The 22,160-nt window shown below is 40.9% G+C and overlaps 1 protein-coding gene across 1 annotated transcript in view; it reads left to right on the plus strand.

Annotated features, from left to right (window-relative positions):
* The window catches only part of KCNJ6 (potassium inwardly rectifying channel subfamily J member 6), a 314,582-nt gene extending 297,210 nt beyond the window's left edge, over nt 1-17,372 (plus strand). Inside the window, exon 4 of the mRNA XM_005548694.5 lies at nt 12,240-17,372. Coding sequence (XP_005548751.1) covers nt 12,240-12,565 — 326 coding nt within the window. The 3' untranslated portion in view covers nt 12,566-17,372. The remainder of the gene's footprint in view (nt 1-12,239) is intronic.
* Nucleotides 17,373-22,160: the final 4,788 nt, after the last annotated feature.

Consider the following 22,160-nt stretch of genomic DNA (forward strand, 5'->3'; position numbering starts at 1 on the left):
CCAGAAATCACACTATCCTGCTTCTTTTTAACACTGGGCTTGGTTAATCACCAACACCTTTCTCTCACATGAAGAGTGACCCAGCACTGACTTATAAGTGCACAACACTTTATTACTGCACTAATTCAGCACAGTTCTTATCGAGAATGGGCACAGGAGTAAAGGAAAAGGAAAACATCATCTATGTAGCCTGGTGTTTGAAATAAAATGGTAAAGTGTCTACAATCGGTTGTTTTTGAATATTGGCAATACAGATTCATTTTACAGTATTCAGAAGTGGTGAGAGTGGTTTTTATTCATCTAATTTTATTGGAATCTTATCCTCCAGGCAGTTTTGATGTATCATCTACATACTGACCATACCTCTCGCTTTGCCCAGAGGGCTCTCTCATGAGGATGACTTTCATCATACTGGTATTCTGCACACAAACTTCTCCCATCATAATTTGTCACAGAATCTAAAAATAGGGCTTTGCCTATTAAATCTCCATCTTGCAGGGCCTGCCCCTGTGTTTGCTCAGTGCCTATTGCACATTCCTTAGCTGTGTTTCAGTCTATTTTCCTGGATCCTAGGCAGAGTGAGCCTTGCAATCACCACCCGTAACACGCACTCCCTTCCCCTCCAAGCCCTCCTTCTCACATGGTCTTATTGGGAATGAAATGGCCACCCAAAGACAGGTTGTTTGCATGCATGTCCCTGTAAGTTTAACTCCTGGAAGACTAACTAGGCATCCAGACAGAGAAGCTCTCAGTGGAGAAACTGCGAAATTAAATAACTGTTAAAAGCTACACACACACGCACACTCCCACATACCCATTTGGAGAAGTAACTTAGTTCAGACAACACTGTGGAAATCAAGCAGCCTCCCTGTCATGGGTGAGTCTGTGTGTCAGTCTGACTGTGCTGGGGATACCCAGGTAGCTAATAAGACATTATTTATGGGTGTGTCTGTGAGGGTGCTTCCAGAAGAGACTGGCATTTGAATCTGGAGTAAAGAAGATCTGCCCTCACCTATGTGGGTGGGCACCATCCAATCCATTGAGGACCCAGAAAGAGCAAAAGGCAGGAAAAAGGGAGACAGGCTCTCTCGTCTAGAGATGGGCATCCATACTCTCCCTCAGACATCAGTACTCCAGGTTCTCAGACCTTCAGAGCCCAGGACTTAGACGAGTAGTTCTCCCCTACCCACCACCAAATAAGTGAACGGTTAATGGTTCTGAAAACACAGAACAAGAAGGACCTTTGCACGAATAATTATAAGCAGTATAATATAAAAAATTTCCAACAAAATGGAATTTGGTGATTTTTTAAACATAGTACTTGATAAGTACAAAATAATGTACATCACATGTTATGTTACAAAATGTGATAATAAAACACTTGTAATTTAGCTGGGTGCGGTGGCACATGCCTGTAACCCCATCACTTTGGTAGGCCAAGGCAGACAGATCAATTGAGCTTGGAAGCTCGGGACCAGCCAGGCGAAACCCTGTCTCTACAAACAATACAAAAATAGTCAGGTGTAGTGGCCCATGCCTGTAATCCCAGCTACTCAGGAGGCTGAAGTGGGAGGATCACCTAAGCCTGGGGAAGTTGAGGCTGCAGTGAACCAAGATCCTACCACCACACTAAAGCCTGGGCGACAGAGTGAGACCCTCTCAAAAAACAAAAAAATAGGCCAGGTGTGGTGGCTAACGCCTGTAATCCCAGCACTTTGGGAGCCTGAGGCAGGCAGATCACCTGAGGTCAGGAATTCCAGACCAGCCTGTCCAACATGGTGAAACCCTGTCTCTACTAAAAATACAAAAATTAGCCAGGCGTGATGGCATGTGCCTGTACTCCAAGCTACTTGGGAGGCTGAGGAGGGAAGATCTCTTGAACCCGGGAGGCAGAGGTTGCAGTAAGCCCAGATCGCACCACCGCACTCCAGTCTGGGCAACAGAATAAGACTCCATCTCAAAATAATAAATAAATAAATGTAATATTATATAAAACACTTGTAACTTGGCCACTCAATTTAAGAGCTAGAACATTGCTAACCATTATATCTATTTCTATATTCTTTTCTCACCCCAATATAACTACTGGTTTTTAACATTCCCTTGCTTTCTTTAAAAAAAAAAAAAAAAAGTGATTTGGCTGGGTGTGGCGGCTCATGCCTGTAATCCCACACTTTGGGAGGCCAAGGTGGGTGGATCACTTGAGGCCAGGAGTTCGAGACCAGCCTGGCCAACATGGCGAAACCCCATCTCTACAAAAAAATACAAAAATTAGCAGCCGTGGTGGTGCAAGCCTGTAATCCCAACTCCTCAGGAGGCTGAGGCACAAGAATCACTTGAACCCAGGAGGCAGAAACTGCAATGAGCCAAGATCGTGCCACTGCACTCCAGCCTGGGTGACAGAGTGAGATTCTGTCTGAAAAAAAAAAAAAAAAAAATTATTTGTGTGTATTCCTAAATACTATATTATTCACTTATGCTTATTTTAACTTCATAAAAGTGGTATGCTTTTAAATTTTATAAAACTTGCTTTTATGTGGAATATTATGTTTCTAAGATTCATCTATATTGGACCCTACATGTGTAATTTACTTATTAGTACTTCTTAAAATTCCACTAGGTGAAGATATGCCACTGTCTGTCAATGGACAGTTGGGTTGTTTCCAACTTGTTAAAAATGATACTGCTGTCCTAGCTCATTGTGTTGCTATAAAGGAATACCTAAGGCTGGGTAATTTATGAAGAAAAGAGGTTCATTTGGCTCATGATTCTGCAGGCTGTACAGGAAGCAGGGCCCCAGCCTCTGGTGAGGGCTTCAGGAAGCTTCCACTCATGGCAGAAGGGGAAAAGGGAGCAGGTGCATGGAGCTCACATGGCAAGAGAGAAAGGAAGAGAGAGAGGGGATGGAGGTGCCAGGCTCTTTTTAAAGTCAGTTCTCATGGGAACTGATAGAATGAGAACTTACTTAAGCACCCCATGACCGAAACACCTTCCAACAGGCCCCACCCTCAACGTTGGGGATCAAATTTCAACCTGGGATTTGGAGAGGACAAATATCCAAAGTATATCAATTGCTATGAACATAACCATATGTTTCCTGTTGTACATGTCCATAATTACTAAATATGTCCTGTGATCTAATAGAGTGAGTCCCTACAGTTTGTTCTTCTCCAGGAGTGTTTTGGCTTTTGAGTCTTTGTACTTCCTTATGGTGTAAGAAAGGATTTGTCAAATCCATTTTTTTTTAACTTTAAGAGTATTTTGGGCCGGGCGCGGTGGCTCAAGCCTGTAATCCCAGCACTTTGGGAGGCCGAGGCGGGCGGATCACAAGGTCAGGAGATCGAGACCACAGTGAAACCCCGTCTCTACTAAAAATACAAAAAATTAGCCGGGCGCGGTGGCGGGCGCCTGTAGTCCCAGCTACTCAGGAGGCTGAGGCAGGAGAATGGCGGGAACCCGGGAGGCGGAGCTTGCAGTGAGCCAAGATCGCGCCACTGCACTCCAGCCTGGGCAACAGCGTGAGACTCCGTCTCAAAAAAAAAAAAAAAAAAAGTATTTTGTTGGGATTGCATTGAATCTATAAAGTAACTTGGGAAAAACTGACATCTTTAGGATGTTTAATCATCCTATCCATGAACATGATATATCTCTCCATTTATTTAAATCTTCCTTACTGTCTCTCAAATTGTATAATTTATAAATTGTCATAAAGGTTTTGTATTTCTATTATTAGATTTATTTCTAGGTATTTTTTGTTGCTAGAGGAAATGGTGAAGGGTTGTTGTTATATCTTTTGTTTGTTACTGGTATATAAAAATATACATAAGTTTTCTCCACAGATTTTTAATTCTAGCCACCTTGCTAAACATTCTTAGTAATCTTAATAGTTGTACTACTCTTGTGAATTTTCTATGTACACAGTTATATTATCTGCAAATAATGAAAGTTTTATTTATTTCTGAATCAAATTATTTTATTTCTTTGTTTTATCTTATTTATACCAGCAAAGTCCTTTGGTACAGTACTGAATAGAAAAGGTGATAGCACGCATTTACTGCATCTGTATTTAAAATCACTGGTCCTGACTTTAAATGATCCTAACTTTTGATCATCATCATCATCAAAAATAATGATTGTTTAGATTTTTGGTAGATACAGTTGGTCTCATATTCAAAGTTTATTAAGAAGTTTCATGATAAGTGGTTTTTGAATTTTATCAAATGAATTCTATGCACATAGTATAATGATCTTTCAATCTTTTAACATGATAAATTATATGATCAGTATTCTAAGGTTAAACCACCCTTGCATTCCTTGGAATAAACCCAACTTGGTCATGGTGTATCTTTTTTTCTAAACTGCTGGATTTGGTTTGCTAATATTTCTTCTAGGATTCTTGTAGCTACACAAGTGAATAATATGGGCTTGTGTTCTCCTTTTTTTTCTCTTTCTTGTACTATATTTATGACTTTATTGTCAAGATTATTTGGCTTCTAGAATGAGTTAGGAAATTATTCTTCTATTTCCTGGGACAGTATATGTAAAATTATCATGATTTCTTCCTAGAATATTTCATTGAACTCATCTTTAAGATTGTCTGGGCTTTGTAATTTCTTTATGGCAAGTTTTTAATCACTGGCTCAATTTCATAATGGGTTATAAGGTATCTCTGCTTTTTATTTGTACTTAAATAAGTATTGGTAATTTACATGATTTAGAAAATTGTCCATTTCATCTTTATTTTTAAGTTATTATAATCTCCTTTTGTGTTTTCAGTCTCTGCCATTTCTATAGTTATATATACCTTTGAGTTCCCAATGCCATTTATTTTTGCCTTCTATACCTTTTACTTGGCCAGTCTGATCAGATATTTGTCTATTTTACTAGACTTTTCAAAAACACAACTTTTGCCTTTATTGATCCTCACTGTGGTTGATTTGTTTTATATTTTATTAATTACACAGTGATCTTTGTTGCCTATTTCCCATGAATTAATTCTGTTGTTCATTTACTAATGTCTTAAGTTGAATATTCTAAACATTAATGTTCAGACTTCCTTGTTTTCTAATATGTGCATTTAGGTATATAAATTTTTCTTACTTTCTATATGCTCTTTAATTTGGATATTTAGAATTTCAATATCACTCAGTCCTAAGTATTATCAAATTTCCATTATGGTTTCTTCTTTGACATTTAGAAGTGTGGTCATATATTCTAAAACGTGGTAATTTTTAAGTTCATATTTTCTTATTGTTTTCTGTCCTGTGCATGCAAAGCTCAGGATTATATCAATTCATACACAGAATCTGGAAATCCTCCTCCAGTTCTGTCCTCTATGAGACCCACCCCTCCCCTGGGTCGGCCCCCGCATACTTCTTTCTCTAAAGCCAAGACTTGCTCAGCATTTGAGCCACCTGGGCTGCTGCATGGTTTTACACAATCGGGGCCACTCTTAGGGTAAAGCAGTGAGAGGAAAGAGGAAAATGCAGCCACACACTCTGGTCCCTGGAATTCCCCTTTCCCAATACTTGGTCCAAAAAGACAGGCTCTCTCTCAGAGTTTTGGCGCCTATGTCACCGCCGCACTGCAGAGCAGCTGAGTACGAAGACTGCACTCACGGCTGGGGGAGAAGTCCTCACACTCAATTAATGGGGATTCCCGCTCCCGTCTCTGACCCACAAGAGCACCTTTTCCTGGTCCTCCGGTTAGAAAGGCAGGTTTCCCTCCGAGATTTTCTTGCCGGCACTTGTTCTGCATTGGGGCCCCAGTTCTACACCGGGGCCTCTCTCAGGTTAAAGCCAGAAGATCAAAGAGGAAGGCAGAAAAATGTATCCCCAAACGATTCATTCCTCAACTTTTGACTCCCTTCTCCAATCATCCTGCTATTGTGAACTTTCTAGTCTTCAGGTGGTTTCATTTAGTACATTGTCCAGAGGCCTCAACTATAATTGGTGGGAAGGAATAGGTGCGTTTACTCCCTCTTCACCAGCCCCCAGAAGGCCCATCTCTTGCTTTTCACTGAACTCAGGTTTAATTCAAATTATGAATTTTGTACTTTTCCAGCGTTGTGTTATATTTTAGCTGAGGGTCCTTCATATGCAGACAGACATGATGCTGGAAGCAGTAATCTCCCCCTTTCTTTTCTAATGACTCACAAGCCATCTTTTTATTTAATATTAATAATACATTTCAGACATGGCCAATGAACAATATTAAGCTGTTTCTATATAGTTCTCTAAGTCTACTCTTTTTACTTAACCGTAAGTACTTGCTGGGAACCTCCAATGCTGAAGCACGGTGCTAAATGCTAAGGAATATGGAAATAAGACAAATAGATCCTCAGGGCATTCACAATTCAGCAAGGAAAACAGACACATATGACTGTTGTAAAATACTCTGATAAGTGCTGTGATAGGTCACTGAAGTGTTATGGTGACCTGGAACTCAATAGTTCCAGCAAGAGACTGGTTGGCAACAACGTGCTTTGGAAAGGAGATCACACATTAGTTAGCTCTTGAGGGATGAGCAGCATTTTAGTATGGGAAGGGCATTCAAGATAAAGGAGAGGACAAGCACTTTCACAAAAATAGAAACGCAAATGGCAACTACCATTAACAACAATGTATTATATGCCCAAAAATTGCTAAGAGTAGATTTTAAATGTTCTCACAACAACAAAAAAAAATAAGTGTTTGAGGTAATGGATATGTTAATTAGCTTGACTTAGCCTTTTCACAACATACACATATATCAAAATATCATGTTGTACACCATCAATATGTAAAATTTTTGTTTGTCAAACAAATAAATACATAAAACAAAGGTAAGACATTTTGTAATTTTCCAGCATTGTGTTATATCTTAGCTAAGGGTTCTTCATACGCAGACTGACATGATAGTAGAAGCAGAAATCTCCCACTTTCTTTCCTAATGACGCGCAATCCATCTTTTTATTTAATAATACATTCAGACATGGCCAATGAACAATATTAAGCTGTTTCTGTATAGTTCCCCAAGTCCACTCTTTTCACTTAGCAAGTACTTATTGGGAACCTCCAATATTGAAGCACTGTGCAAACAGTAAGGAATTTGGAAATAAACAAGACAAATAGATCCTCAAGGCATTCACAATTCAATAAGAAAAACAGACACCTGGCCGGCAGTGGCTCACGTCTGTAATCCCGGCACTTTGGGAGGCGGAGGCGGGTGTATCACGAGGTCAGGAGATGGAGACTATCCTGGCTAACATGATGAAACCCCGTTTCTATTAAAAATACAAAAAAATTAGCCGGGCATGGTGGCAGCGCCTGTAGTCCCAGCTACTCAGGAGGCTGAAGCAGGAGAATGGCGTGAACCTGGGAGGCGGAGCTTGCAGTGAGTCGAGATCACGCCACTGCACTCCAGCCTGGGCGACAGAGCAAGCCTCCGTCTCAAAAAAAAAAAAAAAAAAAAAAAAAAAAAAAGAAAAGAAAAGAAAAGAAAAACAGACACCTATGACTGCATGCTCAGAGGAGATCAAGATCAGGTTTTCCACCTTTTGCTCCTCATCGAATGAAACATTACTTCTTCCAGAAAGTACTATACTCACAAAATAACCTAGCTCAGGGAGACTTTATGATGATCTCCCTGATATGGAACATAAACACCACATGCATACACACAGATGTCATCTGGCAGTTCTGCTTTGCTTATGAGGCTAACTCTGCTGGTTTTATTTTGTTACTCTTCCAAATTCAGTAAAACATCAGACTTTTAAAGACTGGACTGGGACCTAGGTCAATATGTAAGACAGGAATTTTTCTGAAGAAAATTATCAATTTACCCTAGAAATACTTTTTAATGTTTACTGATAGGCAAACATTAATATTCTTTTTTATCCTTTTTTAAATGAGTTCTGATACGAAAATGATGAACAAAAATTGGAAAAGCATTCATGAGCATTTACTTAAATCTTACTTATTACATAAATTAAATACTCCTTTTCAAATGGCACTGTGGAAAGGTATTTTCCTCTCCCTGTGGAACTCAGTCAGTGTACCGAGTTTGCTGCCATAACAAAGTACCACAGACTGAGTAGCTTAAACATCAGAAATTTATTTTCTCACAATGCTGGATGATAGACATCTGAGAACAAAGTGTGAACAGGGCTGGTTTCTTCTGAGACCTCTCTCCTTGGCTTGTAGATGGTCATCCCCTCCCTGTGTCTTCACATGATCTTTCCTCTGTGTGTGTCTATGTCCTAATTTCCTCTTCTTATAAGGACATCAATTATATTGTGCCCACCAGTATGACCTTATTTTAACTTAATTAACTCTTTAAAGATTCCATCTCAAACATGTCACATGCTGAAATACTGGAGAGTAGGACTTTAACATATGAATGTGGGGGTGGGAGTGCACAATTCAGCCCATAATAGTACACTTAAGACAACCTCCACAAACCAAGTCAGTATTATTAATATTTTCCCCCAACAAATAGACCCACCACATATTTTGGATCATTTTGTTTTATTGATTAAATAAAACTATGATATATTCATATAATGGCATAGTATAATTGCCATAAAATGGAATAACCATAAAATTATGCTGGAGAAAAACATTTATATTTACCTATGTAGTTACCTTTTCCAATGTTCTTTATTTCTTCATGTGGATTTGAGTTACGGTCTAGTCTATGGCCATACCGCCCTGAACACACCTGTTCTCATCCGAGTTACTATCTAGTGTCTTTTTATTTTAGTCCGAAGGACTCCCTTTATTATTTCTTGGAGTACATGTCTGCTAGCAATAAAGTCTCTCCACTTTTGTTCATGGAATGGCTTCATTTCTCCTTCATTTGTGAAGGATAATTTTGCAGATAGAGAATCTCAGCTGACAGTCTTTTTCTTTCAGTGCTTTGAATAATGTCTTCTCACTGCCTTCTGGCCTCCATGGTTTCTAATGAGAAATAAGCTGTTAATGTCATTGAAAATCACTTGCATGTAATGAGTTGTTTATCTTTTGCTGCCTTCAAGATTCCACCTTCATCATTGTGTTTCAACTGTTTGATCATGATGAGTCTCAGTGTGAATCTCTTTGGGTTCATCTTACTTGTGGTTTGATAAGCTTCTTAGATGTGTAGATTACTCCTGGTATTTTCTCTTAATACTCTCTTTCTGGGGCTCCTGTAATGCGTATGTTGGTATGCTTGCTGGTGTCCCACAGGTCTCTGAGGCACTGTTCATTTTTCTCCATTCTTCTTAATTTCTATACCTCGATCATCTCAACTGACCTATCTTCAGGCTCCCTGATCCTCTCTTCTGCCAGCTCAAATCTGCGAAGTTCCTGTAGTAGTTCTTTTCTTTCATTTATTGTACTTTTTACTTCAGAATTTATGTTTGGATTTTACATGTAACTTATTTTTATTATTGATATTCTTTATTTGGGGAAACAATGTTTCCCTAATTTCCTTTAGCTCTTTAGACATGGCTTCTTTTAGTTCTTTGAACATATTTAAAATAGCTGATTTAAAGTCTTTCTCTAGTGAATCCAATGCCTAGACATCTTCAAGGACAGTTTCTATTGACTGCTTCCCTTCCTGTGTATGGGACACGCTTTCTTATTTCTTTGCATGTGTCATAATTTTTTGTTGAAAACAGGCATTTTAAATAATATAATGTAGTAATCCTGAAAATGAGATTCTCCTTCCTTTTCAGAGTTTTTTGTTGCCATTGCTATTTGTTTTTTAGTCACTTTCCCGAGCTAATTTTGTAAGGTCTGTACTTTTTGTGTATATGGCCACTAAAGTCTCTGTTCAGTTAATTTAGTGATCAGCTAATAATTAGACAGGTTCTCTTAAAAGCCAGTAACCAAAAATCTCCCAGTCTTTGTCAAGAGTCTCTATGTACATGGTGGGACGTGCCTTCAGCATTCAGTCAGGCACTTTACAACTCTGCATTAACTTTCACCTCCTACTTGCACAGAGCCTCAGTGTCAACCAGAAGGGAGAGCTCAGGGCCTTCTCTGGTTTTCTTGGGCGTGTGCACAGCCCTACACATGCATGTGGCCTTCTAGTTTCTCAGGAATATGTCAGAGTTTTCCAAAGCTCCCTATGAACATCTTTCCCAAAAATGTATTTTTGTTCTTTGATTAGCTTGCTGTTTTCCCCAACTGTTATCACAGCCCTATTTTCTAGCCACTTTACCATAAATTGGATCACCTTCTCTTGACTTCCTGTTTGTTCCTCATTCTGAGCCCACATATCCCTGCCATCACCTGTCTTCACCCCACCACTCCCAAGCACAGATAAAGAAAACAATTCAGAAGAGAAACATTGTTTGAGAAGTAAAATCAAATCAGTGTTGACCTATTTTTCTAATACCTAAAAGCCCTGCAATATTTGTTTTAGAGGCATAGAGAGGGGGCTTCTGTGGGTCATCCAAGGAAACATTGAAGAAGGGTCACATTTCGGTTTTAAGATTAACAGGAAGAGCACAGAGCTGGGATGAGGGCTGGTGCTGGCTCAGGCCCGACAGCTATCGTTAAGTCAATCACATAGGTCCCTGGCACCCCAGTTTCTTCTTCTAGACATAAGGAGCAAATGCGGTGCTGCAGGAATGTTGTGTAGCTCTGGACCCTTCTGTGTAAACATTCACAGGTATCCTCTTCTCCCTAATCCACCTGCATTCAGCACAAAGCAGCTGCGTAATACTTATTGGTGGTCCTAACAGATAATATACCAACTGGCTGGCTGGCTGCTCTCCTGAATGAATGGACACAGGGCCACAGTATGACATTCATGAGTCCCCGGTGATTTTGCCCTTGTAAGTCCCTTGCCCCATTAAGAAAATGTGTTAAGTTATATTTTACAACTGTGTTGGTGTAAAGATGAATACGTTAACAATTTTTCCATCTAAAAGTTTATCTTTTCTGATTTTAAAAAAGTTAAAACATTTTCATGGGCCTCTAAAAGTATCATGGGCTGTAGACACCATGCCTTTTTGCCTAATGGAGAAGTCAGCCCTGGATTAATGACTGAATGAATATTTCCATTTCCTGAGAATTTTTATAAAAGAGTTCTTTGGCCTCGGAAAAAAAAAACACACACACACAAGTGTCATTTCTCATATCTTATGCCACCCTTGTTGCCTATTTTTATTTTCTAACGAGTTGGCTGGAATTTTCCTCATTCTGCCATTTCATATTTAAAAGAAAGCTACTTCCTGACTCCAGGGCTGCTGGTAGCTCACGTGGTGCTTTTGTGCAAATTACAGAAAGGCTTCTCATGTTTAAGAAAAGGGAAAAGTAGCCAGGAGCAGTGGCTCACGCCTGTAATCCCAACACTTTGGGAGGCCGAGGCAAGTGGATTGCCTGAGCTCAGGAGTTCGCAAACAGCCTGGGCAACATGATGAAACTCCGTCTCTACTAAAATACAAAAAAAAAAAAAAAATTAGCCAGGCATGGCGGGGTGCACCTGTAGTCCCCGCTGCTCAGAAGTCTGAGGCAGGAGAATTGCTTGGACCCGGAAGGCAGGGTTTGCAGTCAGCCGAGATCGGAACCACTGCACTCCAGCCTGGGCAACAGAGCAAGACTCCATCTAAAAAAAAAAAAGAAGGGGGAAAAGCTTTTAAAGTAGTTATGATTGCACAATCTGAGTAACTATGACCACTGGGCCTAAGAAAAGTGCAAATTCAGGTGGGTAACCCTTCCAACTGCATCTGGGGGCCACAGTCATGGCCTGTGTATTAATGGCAGGTGGGAGGGTAACACTGATCTGTGGCCTCTAGCTTAAAAGCAGCCTAAGTGTAGTTCCGTATATGGAATTTCATTCTAAGTCTGCGGCTAAAGAGCTCAAATACCATTAGAACCCAGGCTGTCTCCAAGAGCAGTAGGAGGCCAGAGTCATGGCTTCAGGGTTCTCCCAGAGCAAAGAGTGGACCAGACATAGCCACACACATGCAAACACTTGTGTGCATTTGCACACTTGATTTCCTTTGTGTGTGCATGGCCATGCAGGCAAATGTGGCTTGATGTGAGCCAGGACTCTCTCATTGTTCCCCAGGACTCCCCTAAGAGGCCTGGAATCTCCATGGCACATTAGCATGTGTCTACAACGTGAATGACACCTACTAAGTTGTGGCACTGTATGCAGGTCAGTCTCAACAGCTGCATGCAGTACTCCTCCCGGCTCTCGCTGACTCCTTGGCCATGGAAAGCCCACACTCACATATGCTAAAGCCTCCATTCTTCTCTCTGCAGGGATGACATGCCAAGCTCGAAGCTCCTACATCACCAGTGAGATCCTGTGGGGTTACCGGTTCACGCCTGTCCTGACCCTGGAGGATGGGTTCTACGAAGTTGACTACAACAGCTTCCATGAGACCTATGAGACCAGCACCCCATCCCTTAGTGCCAAAGAGCTGGCCGAGTTAGCCAGCAGGGCAGAGCTGCCCCTGAGTTGGTCTGTATCCAGCAAACTCAACCAACATGCAGAACTGGAGACTGAAGAGGAAGAAAAGAACCTTGAAGAGCAAACAGAAAGAAATGGTGATGTGGCAAACCTGGAGAATGAATCCAAAGTTTAGTGCCCTAGTTGGGCAACCCCTTCTCTTCTCCCCCTGACACAATCTTCCCTTGTCTCTCATTCTCTTTCTTTTTTGTCTCTCTTGCTTTGTTCTTTATTTATATTTAATTTTTACATGACCAGAAAACAAATCTTCAAGGTGTAAAATATCTACCTGCCCTCTCTCAGTTGTTTAGATTGACAAGGTAGACGTGGATTTGATGAAGGTGCAAAGTGCTCTCGTTTGTGGCCCAAGCCTGGTCTCCTCCCAAAATACTACACGTCCAGCTCCTGGAGATTTCAGTTACTTACCTGCATGTGTTGTATAATACCAGATCACTCAAAAAGGTGTGTCAAAGATTTTACCTGGGATATGACAAGCAAGGTTTCCGGTGCCTATTTATTCATTCAGTGAGACACAGAGTGGAGCCCTCAGTTTTATAGATCCCAATTCTTTTCATCTACTACAGGGTGAGGTGCTTGCCCCCGTGTGGGCGTGGCAGTTATAGGGCCCAGGTGAGCTGAAGACAAACCACTGTACATATATATGCCTTATGTAATTATTTTCTTTTTGTAGTTAGTAATAAAACCCAGCATGTACAAAAGTACCATAGAACAGAACTTCTAAATACTGTACATAGATGTATCATTAATGTAGGTTTAGATATATAACTTTAGAAATAAGCAGCAAAAAAAAAAAAAAAAGAAAGAAAGAAAGATTCCTAACATGCAGTAGGCGTTTCTGTTTTGATGTCTGTGTTTTCCAGGTTATTTTGATCCCGTTGACGGCTGGCCCTTCAGTGCACGGCCTTTGTTTGTGTCTCAGACTGGCAGCCGTTAGGGTTACCTCACTGTTCCCATGCTGATCCTTTCATTGAATCTAATAAGCCATAGGTCTAGGGGAAATTGAGAGATCTGGTAGATGACAAAACCCACCACCAATATGCTGAAATACTGTGAAATGTTACAAAACAGATGTCTTTTTTTAAAAGATAACAAGGGCCTCACTAACTGGCCTGGAGGAGGGGGAATACCAGGAAGGAGATATTCTCTAGCATGTCACCAAAGGTATGTTTTTACACTCACATGAGCTCTTGCCCTTTGTAGTACAATAATTTAGGAAACTTTTCTGCAAAACCATTAATTCTCCAGCTGTAGTTTCTCTACAGACTGTTACAATGAGACATGGTAAGTTAGCAGAAGATGGTTTGGGTCTAAAGCCATGAAATTCATGAAGGCATGTAGTGAGTGACACGCATTATAATCATCGACCTCTCACGCTTTGACTCTATCTGGCGTTCTGAGAATGACATCTCGCCTGTCCCTGGGGCTTATCCATCAGCATTTCTTGCATTGTGATCTTTTATTTTTATTCTTTTATTATTTTGAAATGACCAGAGTTCAGTATTCAAAGATTAGATCAACAATCTTGATGATTGTCTAAGAAATGTCTCCAGAGTACGCCACAGGTTAGAAATCAAATCCAAAGTGTCTCTCAATCAAAAGAAAACAAACAAAAAACTCCAGCCTTAATTCACTTTAATCTGCAAAAAGGAAGGAAGGAAGGAAAGAAGGAAAGGAAGGAAGGAAGGAAGGAAGGAAGGAAGGAAGGAAGGAAGGAAGGAAGGAAGGAAGGAAGGAAGGAAGGAAGGAAGGAAGGAAGGGTATTTGTACTGGAAATCTGAATTTTAAAATGAAAAACATAAGAAAATAAATCTTAGCTCAAACCTCCGGGGCAGGTGGAGATTTTGCACTGTAACAGATCTTTCACATTAATTTTGCATTTATAAGCTGTTTGTTCTTTAACACAGTTGCCCATCATAAATATTCATTGAATGGATCCAAGTTTATTTTCAGCTCCTACAGCTGTGCTCAGTTTGAGGCTCTGCACCATGGAGGTCAAAGAGATCAAACTAGCTGTCCCTCTTTGTTTCCCTTGCCTTCCCTGACCTGATTGCACAGGCCTTTGCTGTAGTCTGGGGACCTTGTCTACTAAAAAAGAAGTCCCAGGATAAGGAAAGTGGCTCCTAAATATAACCTCGGGGCCTCTCTTCTCCCATCTCAGAGACGTTGGATCAGAACAACTGCCTCTTGGCACTGACTTTAAGGAAGACAAAACTGTTGGCCATAGCCCTTTCCTGTTTGGCAGCATTTCCTTTTTTGCATTGAATCTCTGTTGAATCATTTCTTTATTTCACACACTCTAAGAAGGAGGTGGTGGTCCGGGAGGAGGAAGCTCGATACACACCCCTTGAGGCTGCGAGGAGGAGCCATGGCCTGACCTGGAGGCAGCCTAACGAAGGGCACTCTTGGCTTGGGGAGCTCCCCTGCAGCCTTGCCAGGGTTGCAGAGCAGGCCATGGCAGGTATGAAACGAGATGGAGTAGGGGCTGCAAAATGTCTTCTAATTTAGCTCTTGAAGACTCACTAGGCCTTTTTAATTCCATTGCTAAGGTTTAAAGGACAGCGCACAACCTGGTGTCTGGTTGGAAGAGCAGCTCAGGGCCTGATCCCTGCTTGCCTGCCCTTTAGCACAACTGAACGAAGAGCCTTGACAACACGTTGGCCACGTGCACCTGTCAGTTCTGTGTCTGTGACGGGCACCCAGATGTGAGGTCTCTCCCTGTTTCTCACTGTCTTTGTTGTCAATGTAGTTGGAGACAGAACTTGAACCAAATCTCGTTTTTGTAACGTGAGCCTCTGAATCTTTAAATGAGGATGCTCCTGAAGAACCTTTTACTAGAATGTCCCTATCAAACATGTCTATTTTTCTACAGTTGTTAACACAGTTTAACAGTGTATTTTGTGTCAACCGTTAAAATTTGGAACTGAAAGTTCATTGAGACTGATTTTCTAAGCAGCAAGTAGTGAGCGAATGGTGTTTTCCATTAAGACAGTTCAACAAAATTGACCCCACCATTTCCACTCATTCTATTCTCCAATATCCAGTCCTCATTCCCTCAGTCACGCCATTAGCAAACCAAGTGCAATGAGAATTTTTTAAAAGTCTCTTTTAATACAACAGTATCCATAACCAGAAGATCACTCTCAACTTGATCCTTTGGTCTGTTTGGTTAATGCATTTCAGTCGCTTTTCCATAAAGCATGGTGGGATCCGTGAGCCCGACAAGAATTTGGAATTTAAGGGTATGGTTTGCCACAGTTGACCCCAATCTGACAAAGTGCGCTGGATGGAAGGGCAGTTTCAGCTGCAAACATGACCCCCACCACAAGGCTGCTGAGTTCCTCGGATTCTCACCTCCACCCACCCCAACGTGCTCTCCAACTGGAAAAGCACCCATTCATTTATAAATCAACTTTCTGGAACCAATAAAATCATTTATGTTTTAGCTGTCCCCTGGGCAAGCTACACTCTTTTGCATTAACATAGCAAATGTCAACTTTTCTGTTCCTTCAATGTTCCTTCAAACATGGCCTTCCAGCCCGGCTGTTCCAACATATATCCCATCTATGTCCATGAGGCAGAACTCTTTCTTCCCCAACTCCCTTCCTCCATCTGTCCCCACCCTTTGTTCTTTATCTGGTTCTCCAGTTCCGATTCTACTGTTTTAGTTCAGTACCTTATGTTCCCTAACAGAAATCCAGCTGCAAATGTCAACCTATTTCTTAAGCACAATTTTCTCTTGCAGGTTTAACCAAGCTAGGGCTCTGAAATGTCTATTTTTCATTGCATTCTAATTTAAAAACTATTCATGACTTCATTTAATAGTCTAAATTTTGAATTCTCCAGAGCAACATTCTTATGCTTTCCATCCCCACATTTTCTTACATTCCACGTTTCTTACTTTTTTCTCCTTTGCTTTTTTATTTAGATTTAGGCCAGTGTCTTTGGGATATTTAGAAACTGCTTACAAAGGTGGGAACTGGTGGACAGAAAAAGGAGGCATAAGAAAGCTATTAGAAAACTACCCGAACTCACCAGAAGAATGGGAAATCATTTGATTTGCTGAGAGAATATGGTTAAAATACTCATAGTAAATCATTTCCAAAACAGTTTGCTAATAGTCTGGCTACTCTTCAGTCTTTCTTTCCTTGACTTGGGTGATACTCTGTATGATTTAGAAATGTCAGGAAGGTAGTTGAAAGTTCAGTGTCCTCTATATATGGTAAACATTATCTTCCTGGAGATTTCCTCTCAATGGATGGCTTTAACATTGAAAAACATAGGTAACATATACATAATAGATGATTCATTGATATTACATTACAATACACTAAAATAACATTATCTTGTTTCTAAACTTTATGGCCAACCTGTATTTAAGAAAATGTGAGCCTTTAATTTAAAATTGAGTAAAGCACACCCCTTCCTAATAGTTCTGCCTTCAATGTCTTGAGTGCTTTAGATGCAGAGTGTCATCTAGAAGTCAAAATTCTGTCAGAAGGCTGCTAAGATATTTTGATAAATCACAGAATGTATAATAATAACAAAATGATATTTTACCCAACATGGTATGGTGTTTGAGAGCATTAAGAGCACTTGTACAAATTATCTTATTTCATTCTGATTCACCATGAGAGGCTGAGTATTATAATTTACATTTTATAGAGGGAAAACTAGGGTTTGGGCAAATTGGCCAAGTTTACAAGGCCAGTGAATCATAGCTCCTTGTCTCAAATCCAGGTCACAAGGTCCTAAGCTGTGGGCTATTTTTACTACAAAAAATTTTGGCAAACCAAATCTGCTAAAAAAAAAAAAAAAAAAAAAAAAAAAAAAAAAAAAAAATCTGGTCTGCTGCCTGTTATTGGACCACTTATGAGCTAAAAGTGATTTTTACATGTTTTAATAATTGGGGGAATAAAAGAAAAGAATATTTTGTGACATGTGAAAATCATCCTAAATTCAAATTTCAATGTCCACAAATAAAGTTTTATTGGAACACAGCCACAGCCATTTGTCTGTGTATTGCCTATGGCTGCTTCCACATGCACTAGCAGAGCTGAGTAATTACAACAGAGACCGTGTGGCCGGCAAAGATTGAAATATTTACTATCTGGCCCTGTATAAAAAAAAGTTTGCTGACCCCTGTACTGTACTGTTAAGTACTATTGGTACTATTAAGTACTAGTAATAGTACTATTAATAGTAGTACTACTAAGTACTATGAAATATTGTACTGTACCCTTAAGAGATTCCTAGGCAATGTAGAAGAATGACTTTTTTTCTAGTGTAAATCTATTGAAGTCACTCATAAGTCTGGTCAAAATAACATAACCTTTTTTTTTTTTTTTTTTTTGTTTTGTTTTGTGAGAGGGACAACTGCTTCACGAGACTTAGAGAGGCCAGTCATTCAGTTAGGGTCTCAAAGGAAGAATCCTTCCTTTTCATAGCCATTCCTCCAGAGTGGCAAACAGAGTCAACAGCCAGCCAGGATCTAGTGGTCAACTCAGAAAGTAGACACAGTAAAATTACTCCTTAATCAGCTACAGAGAAATGGGCATTCCCAGCCCTGCAACAGAAATATTGCTTCAGTGGCACCCACAGGCGTTGGATGATGTACGTAGCTCAGGCTGCCAGTCTCTGCTCAGCAAAGCAGCCCAGACCTGCAGTGGTTGCTGTACATCAAACCCGCCTCGCTCCTCCACATGACTTCTCTCTTAGGCTCTCTTGGAGGAGAGCTAAATAGGTGGCCCAGATGTCTCCCTCTGTTTTCTTGCTAGTTTTCTCTAGCCTACAATTTACAACTGATCAAGGTGATGAACGTGAACCTGGAACTACCGCTTGTGTTTAATTGCGCTAGTTCTGGCTCTCTCTAGCCACTAAGCTAGAAGTTTAACATGCAATTAAAGAACTAAATGCTTCTTATGGAAAACCAAAAGGTCCTTTGAAAAGAGCTCAGTGAGACATGGAAGTGTAGTAAAGGGTTGTTGGATTTCTTGCGCTTTCTGAGTCTGAAGCAAAGACAAAGATTGGTAATTACAGACATTATGAATGGAAAAAGTCCAGACCTTGGGATTTTTAGATAAGTCAATATTAAATGACATTCTTTAGTGTCACTAAGCTGAACTCCCTTGTCTTCTAAGGAAGCATTTCTAATGCCAGATGTAGTCAGCCAAGCTAGGTTCCTTATCTTTTTAGTTCTATAGAAAAACATATCAAGTTCTCTTATGAGTGCTTTCCTGGAAATCAGATGAGAAAGAAAAAAATGTAACAATGTAACAAATCATTGTGATGTTGTTGTATTGTGGACAGATAAATGATGGATTTGATCCTGCATCTGAAACTAAGTAGGTAATGGTATCTACGATATAGACCATGCAAAAAGCTTGTGACCCTTCAACTGCATGGAAGAGCATAACAACTAAGTGGGAGGAAACAAATCTCAAAGTTCAACACCATAAAACTTAAATAAATGTAAAAGGAGTCAAACTTTTACTTGGCCTCATTGCCTTGGTAAAAGAAAGCTTCATGTATCCACCTAATTCAATAAGAGAGTCCCAGGAAAAGGAAGGCAACATACTTTTAAGGCACACAAAAATATTTCATTGGGGTGGTCAACATGATTAAGTGATGGAGATTAGATTTATCACTGATGAAAATGGTATTTATAGAGTTATTTTTAGACACTATACGCCCTAGACGCGAATCCTAACACGCACTGTGGTTGGCCGGAGAATTGTGGCCACATAGTAAACAGATCTTGATTTCAGAGAATGAAATGTTCCTACCGACTTTGTGTAATTGCCCATTTCAAGATTAAGGCTCAGTGCCCACTGCATTAACACCGATCATCAATACTGTGATATCAATTAAGCCAATCTTTATAAGAATACGAAGGGCTGTTTTTCTCAGGCAATGTAAATATCTGCTACCAACAAGCACTAGTGAAATAAACATGTAATCATCATCGTTTCTAAAATTCTGATAGAAATCACAAAACATTCAAGCAAAAGGGCAAGGTCTTCCAGGAGCCTAGGAGCAGACTTTTGGCTACAAAGAGCCTAGTCCAGACTGAATGCCTTATGAAGTATGTCAGTCTTGGGTCTTATCACTAAACACAACTAGTAGAACTGGATCAACCAGAGTGCGGAGAGCTGAGTTTCAGTCAGCCGAGCATTACCCAAACCTCTGGGTCTTCAGCCAGTCTTCTTATAGAAGGGGAAGGAGCACTATCCTCAGATCCGGCCATCACAGGCATCGCCCTGGCATCATCTCTCAACATTGCTGACTGTGGGCATGGGTATGAGGAATACCCTGCTGTAGCTCAGACTTGGCAGAACAAAAGACTCAGCCATGCCCACCCACTGAGGTCTCTCTGGGGAAGCTTCTCCCTGCAGGGTCTGGCTCTTGCCCACCTGGACAATGACTCCCTAGAAGTATCTTTCGGGATCTTTCAAGCTTAACTTGCCCCGCACCCTTGACCCCACAGAGCACCTCCCTGGGTCAGAGATGATGACTGAATTAAGACCTTTAGCATCTGCTAAGTGCAGGGGTGCCCTCCCATGTGAAAGTCCAAAAATAACCCTAAAGTGTAAATGGAGTCAGGGTAAGGAAATCCTCGAAAGTTCTGATTTTCTCATGGTGATGAGCTCAGTGCTTTTCTTTTTCGTGACTTATCTAATTCTCTTTTCTCTAGAAAGTCTCACTTTTTGGTATCACAATGCTGTGGGCACAGATTCAGTCATCAGGCCAATGGCAGCACTCTCTCCGGACAGTCTGACCTGGTCCCTCTTTTTGAGTAAGGCTGGGAGTTTGGTTTGTTTGAAGCCACCCCCCAACCAATAGAATCCCACCCTAGTCAGGAAATCTCATAAGGCCGGGTGTGGTGGCTCACACCTGTAATCTCAGCACTTTGGGAGGCCAAAGTGGCAGATCACCTGAGGCCAGGAGTTTGAGACCAGCCTGGCCAACATGGAAAACCCCGCCTCTACTAAAAATACGAAAAAGTTAGCTGGGCATGGTAGTGCATGCCTGTACACCCAGCTACTTTGGAGGCTGAGGCACAAGAATAGCTTAAACCTGGGAGGGGGAGATTGCAGTGAGCTGAGATCATGCCACTGCACTCCAACCTGGGCCACAGAGCGAGACTCTGTCTCAAAAAAAAAAAAAAAAAAAAAAAGAAAGAAAGAAAGAAAGAGAAGGAAAGGAAAGGAAAGGAAAAGAAAGGGGAAAAAGGAAAAAGGAAAAGGAAAGGAATCGCACATCCCCGCCTCTATCAGGGTCACCAAATGAAGGCATCAATGTCAAGTCTCGTTTTTATCTGCAAGGAACTCCTCTGCGTTGCAGCACTTACAGACACAACTTATGCTGTCTCCTGGTGCCCACACAGCTTTCAGGTGATGGTAGATTATCAGTCAGCCATTCCCCCTGGCTGCTCGCTCTTAATTTTCTCCCTCATCTCACCACGAAAACTTCCTTTTTCCTAGCACCCCCGTTGGAAGGTTAATTTCATTTTTGAGCATCCACAATCCAGCAACCTATTATTGGGGTTAGTCCTATTCCTTTCCGCTTAATGGCCACCACCAATTTTAACTGAGCATATATATTCAGAGTCTAACCATATATATTTTTAAAAGTATATTTTGCTCCTGCTTCATAGTTGCCCAGAGAGCCTATGAGTGATGGTTGGGTGTATACATGGCCTCAGCCCGGTAACTGACGAGAGCAGCATAAAGTTAGGTCTTGTGCTGAAAAGACAGCTGGACTTGTCCAGTGGGATCTTCTTGTCTTTTGCAGCGTGCCATTAGGGGACCAGCTTGCCAAAGAAGCTCCTGAACATCTTTATTCAGCCCAGTGCTTCCTCATCTTAACCATGAGCCACACAGAGACAACAGTGAACTCACAGGTGCATGGGATTCCAAAATGATTGCCTCCCCAAGTATCTGCCTGTGTTGGCCAAGTGCTCTTTCCTTTCCCACTGTCTGCACAGACTGTGCTCTGGGGGAACTCCCAGCACTCATGGATGCCTGGTAACCGAGGATGTTCTTGGCTGCCATGGTAACCCCCAGCCTCTCAGTGTGGACCACTCTCCCGCAGGCTCGAGGAGACCTGGCAGAGGCCCCACGGGGCAGAGGCTCCCTAGGGCTGCTTCACTTGCAGACAGACTTGGAAGAACCCAAGGTAATGTGGAGGAGGACCCAGCACACAGGTGCTCCCTCCACACGCCAGGTCTGGGGTATTCCCATCCTTTCTTCCTAAGATGGGATGCACTTAGGTGGCCAAATAGCTTCTTAAAAGGCTATTTTCAAGCCATCATCCTCATATCACACACATGCCCACAGTCCATTCACATTTGCCTTTAAAAAATTTTTCAAAATTAATTTTATAGTATCACATGTAACAGATGTCCAAAGAGTTGCTGTTTTCTTAACACTAAATAAATTCTGCCTAGAAGATTAAGATTGGTCCAGAACAGTGTGTGTTTTAATAAGCACAAATATAAACAAAAGCCATCTTAAAATTTATTTATGGAATCTTTCAGAAAACCTGATTTCAAATCAGAAATACTCATTTTTGCCTGCAGAGCAAAATTCCAGAATACTAATTCTCCTTGAACTTTGCCATTTTCCATCTGGCTTTGAACTTGAGAATAGACTCCCCTATATTGGCATAAAAGGTAACGTGGAATTTACCGCTGAAGCTTTCAGAGTTCAATT

Source organism: Macaca fascicularis, chromosome 3, assembly GCF_037993035.2.
Source record: "Macaca fascicularis isolate 582-1 chromosome 3, T2T-MFA8v1.1".
Lineage (NCBI taxonomy): Eukaryota > Metazoa > Chordata > Mammalia > Primates > Cercopithecidae > Macaca > Macaca fascicularis.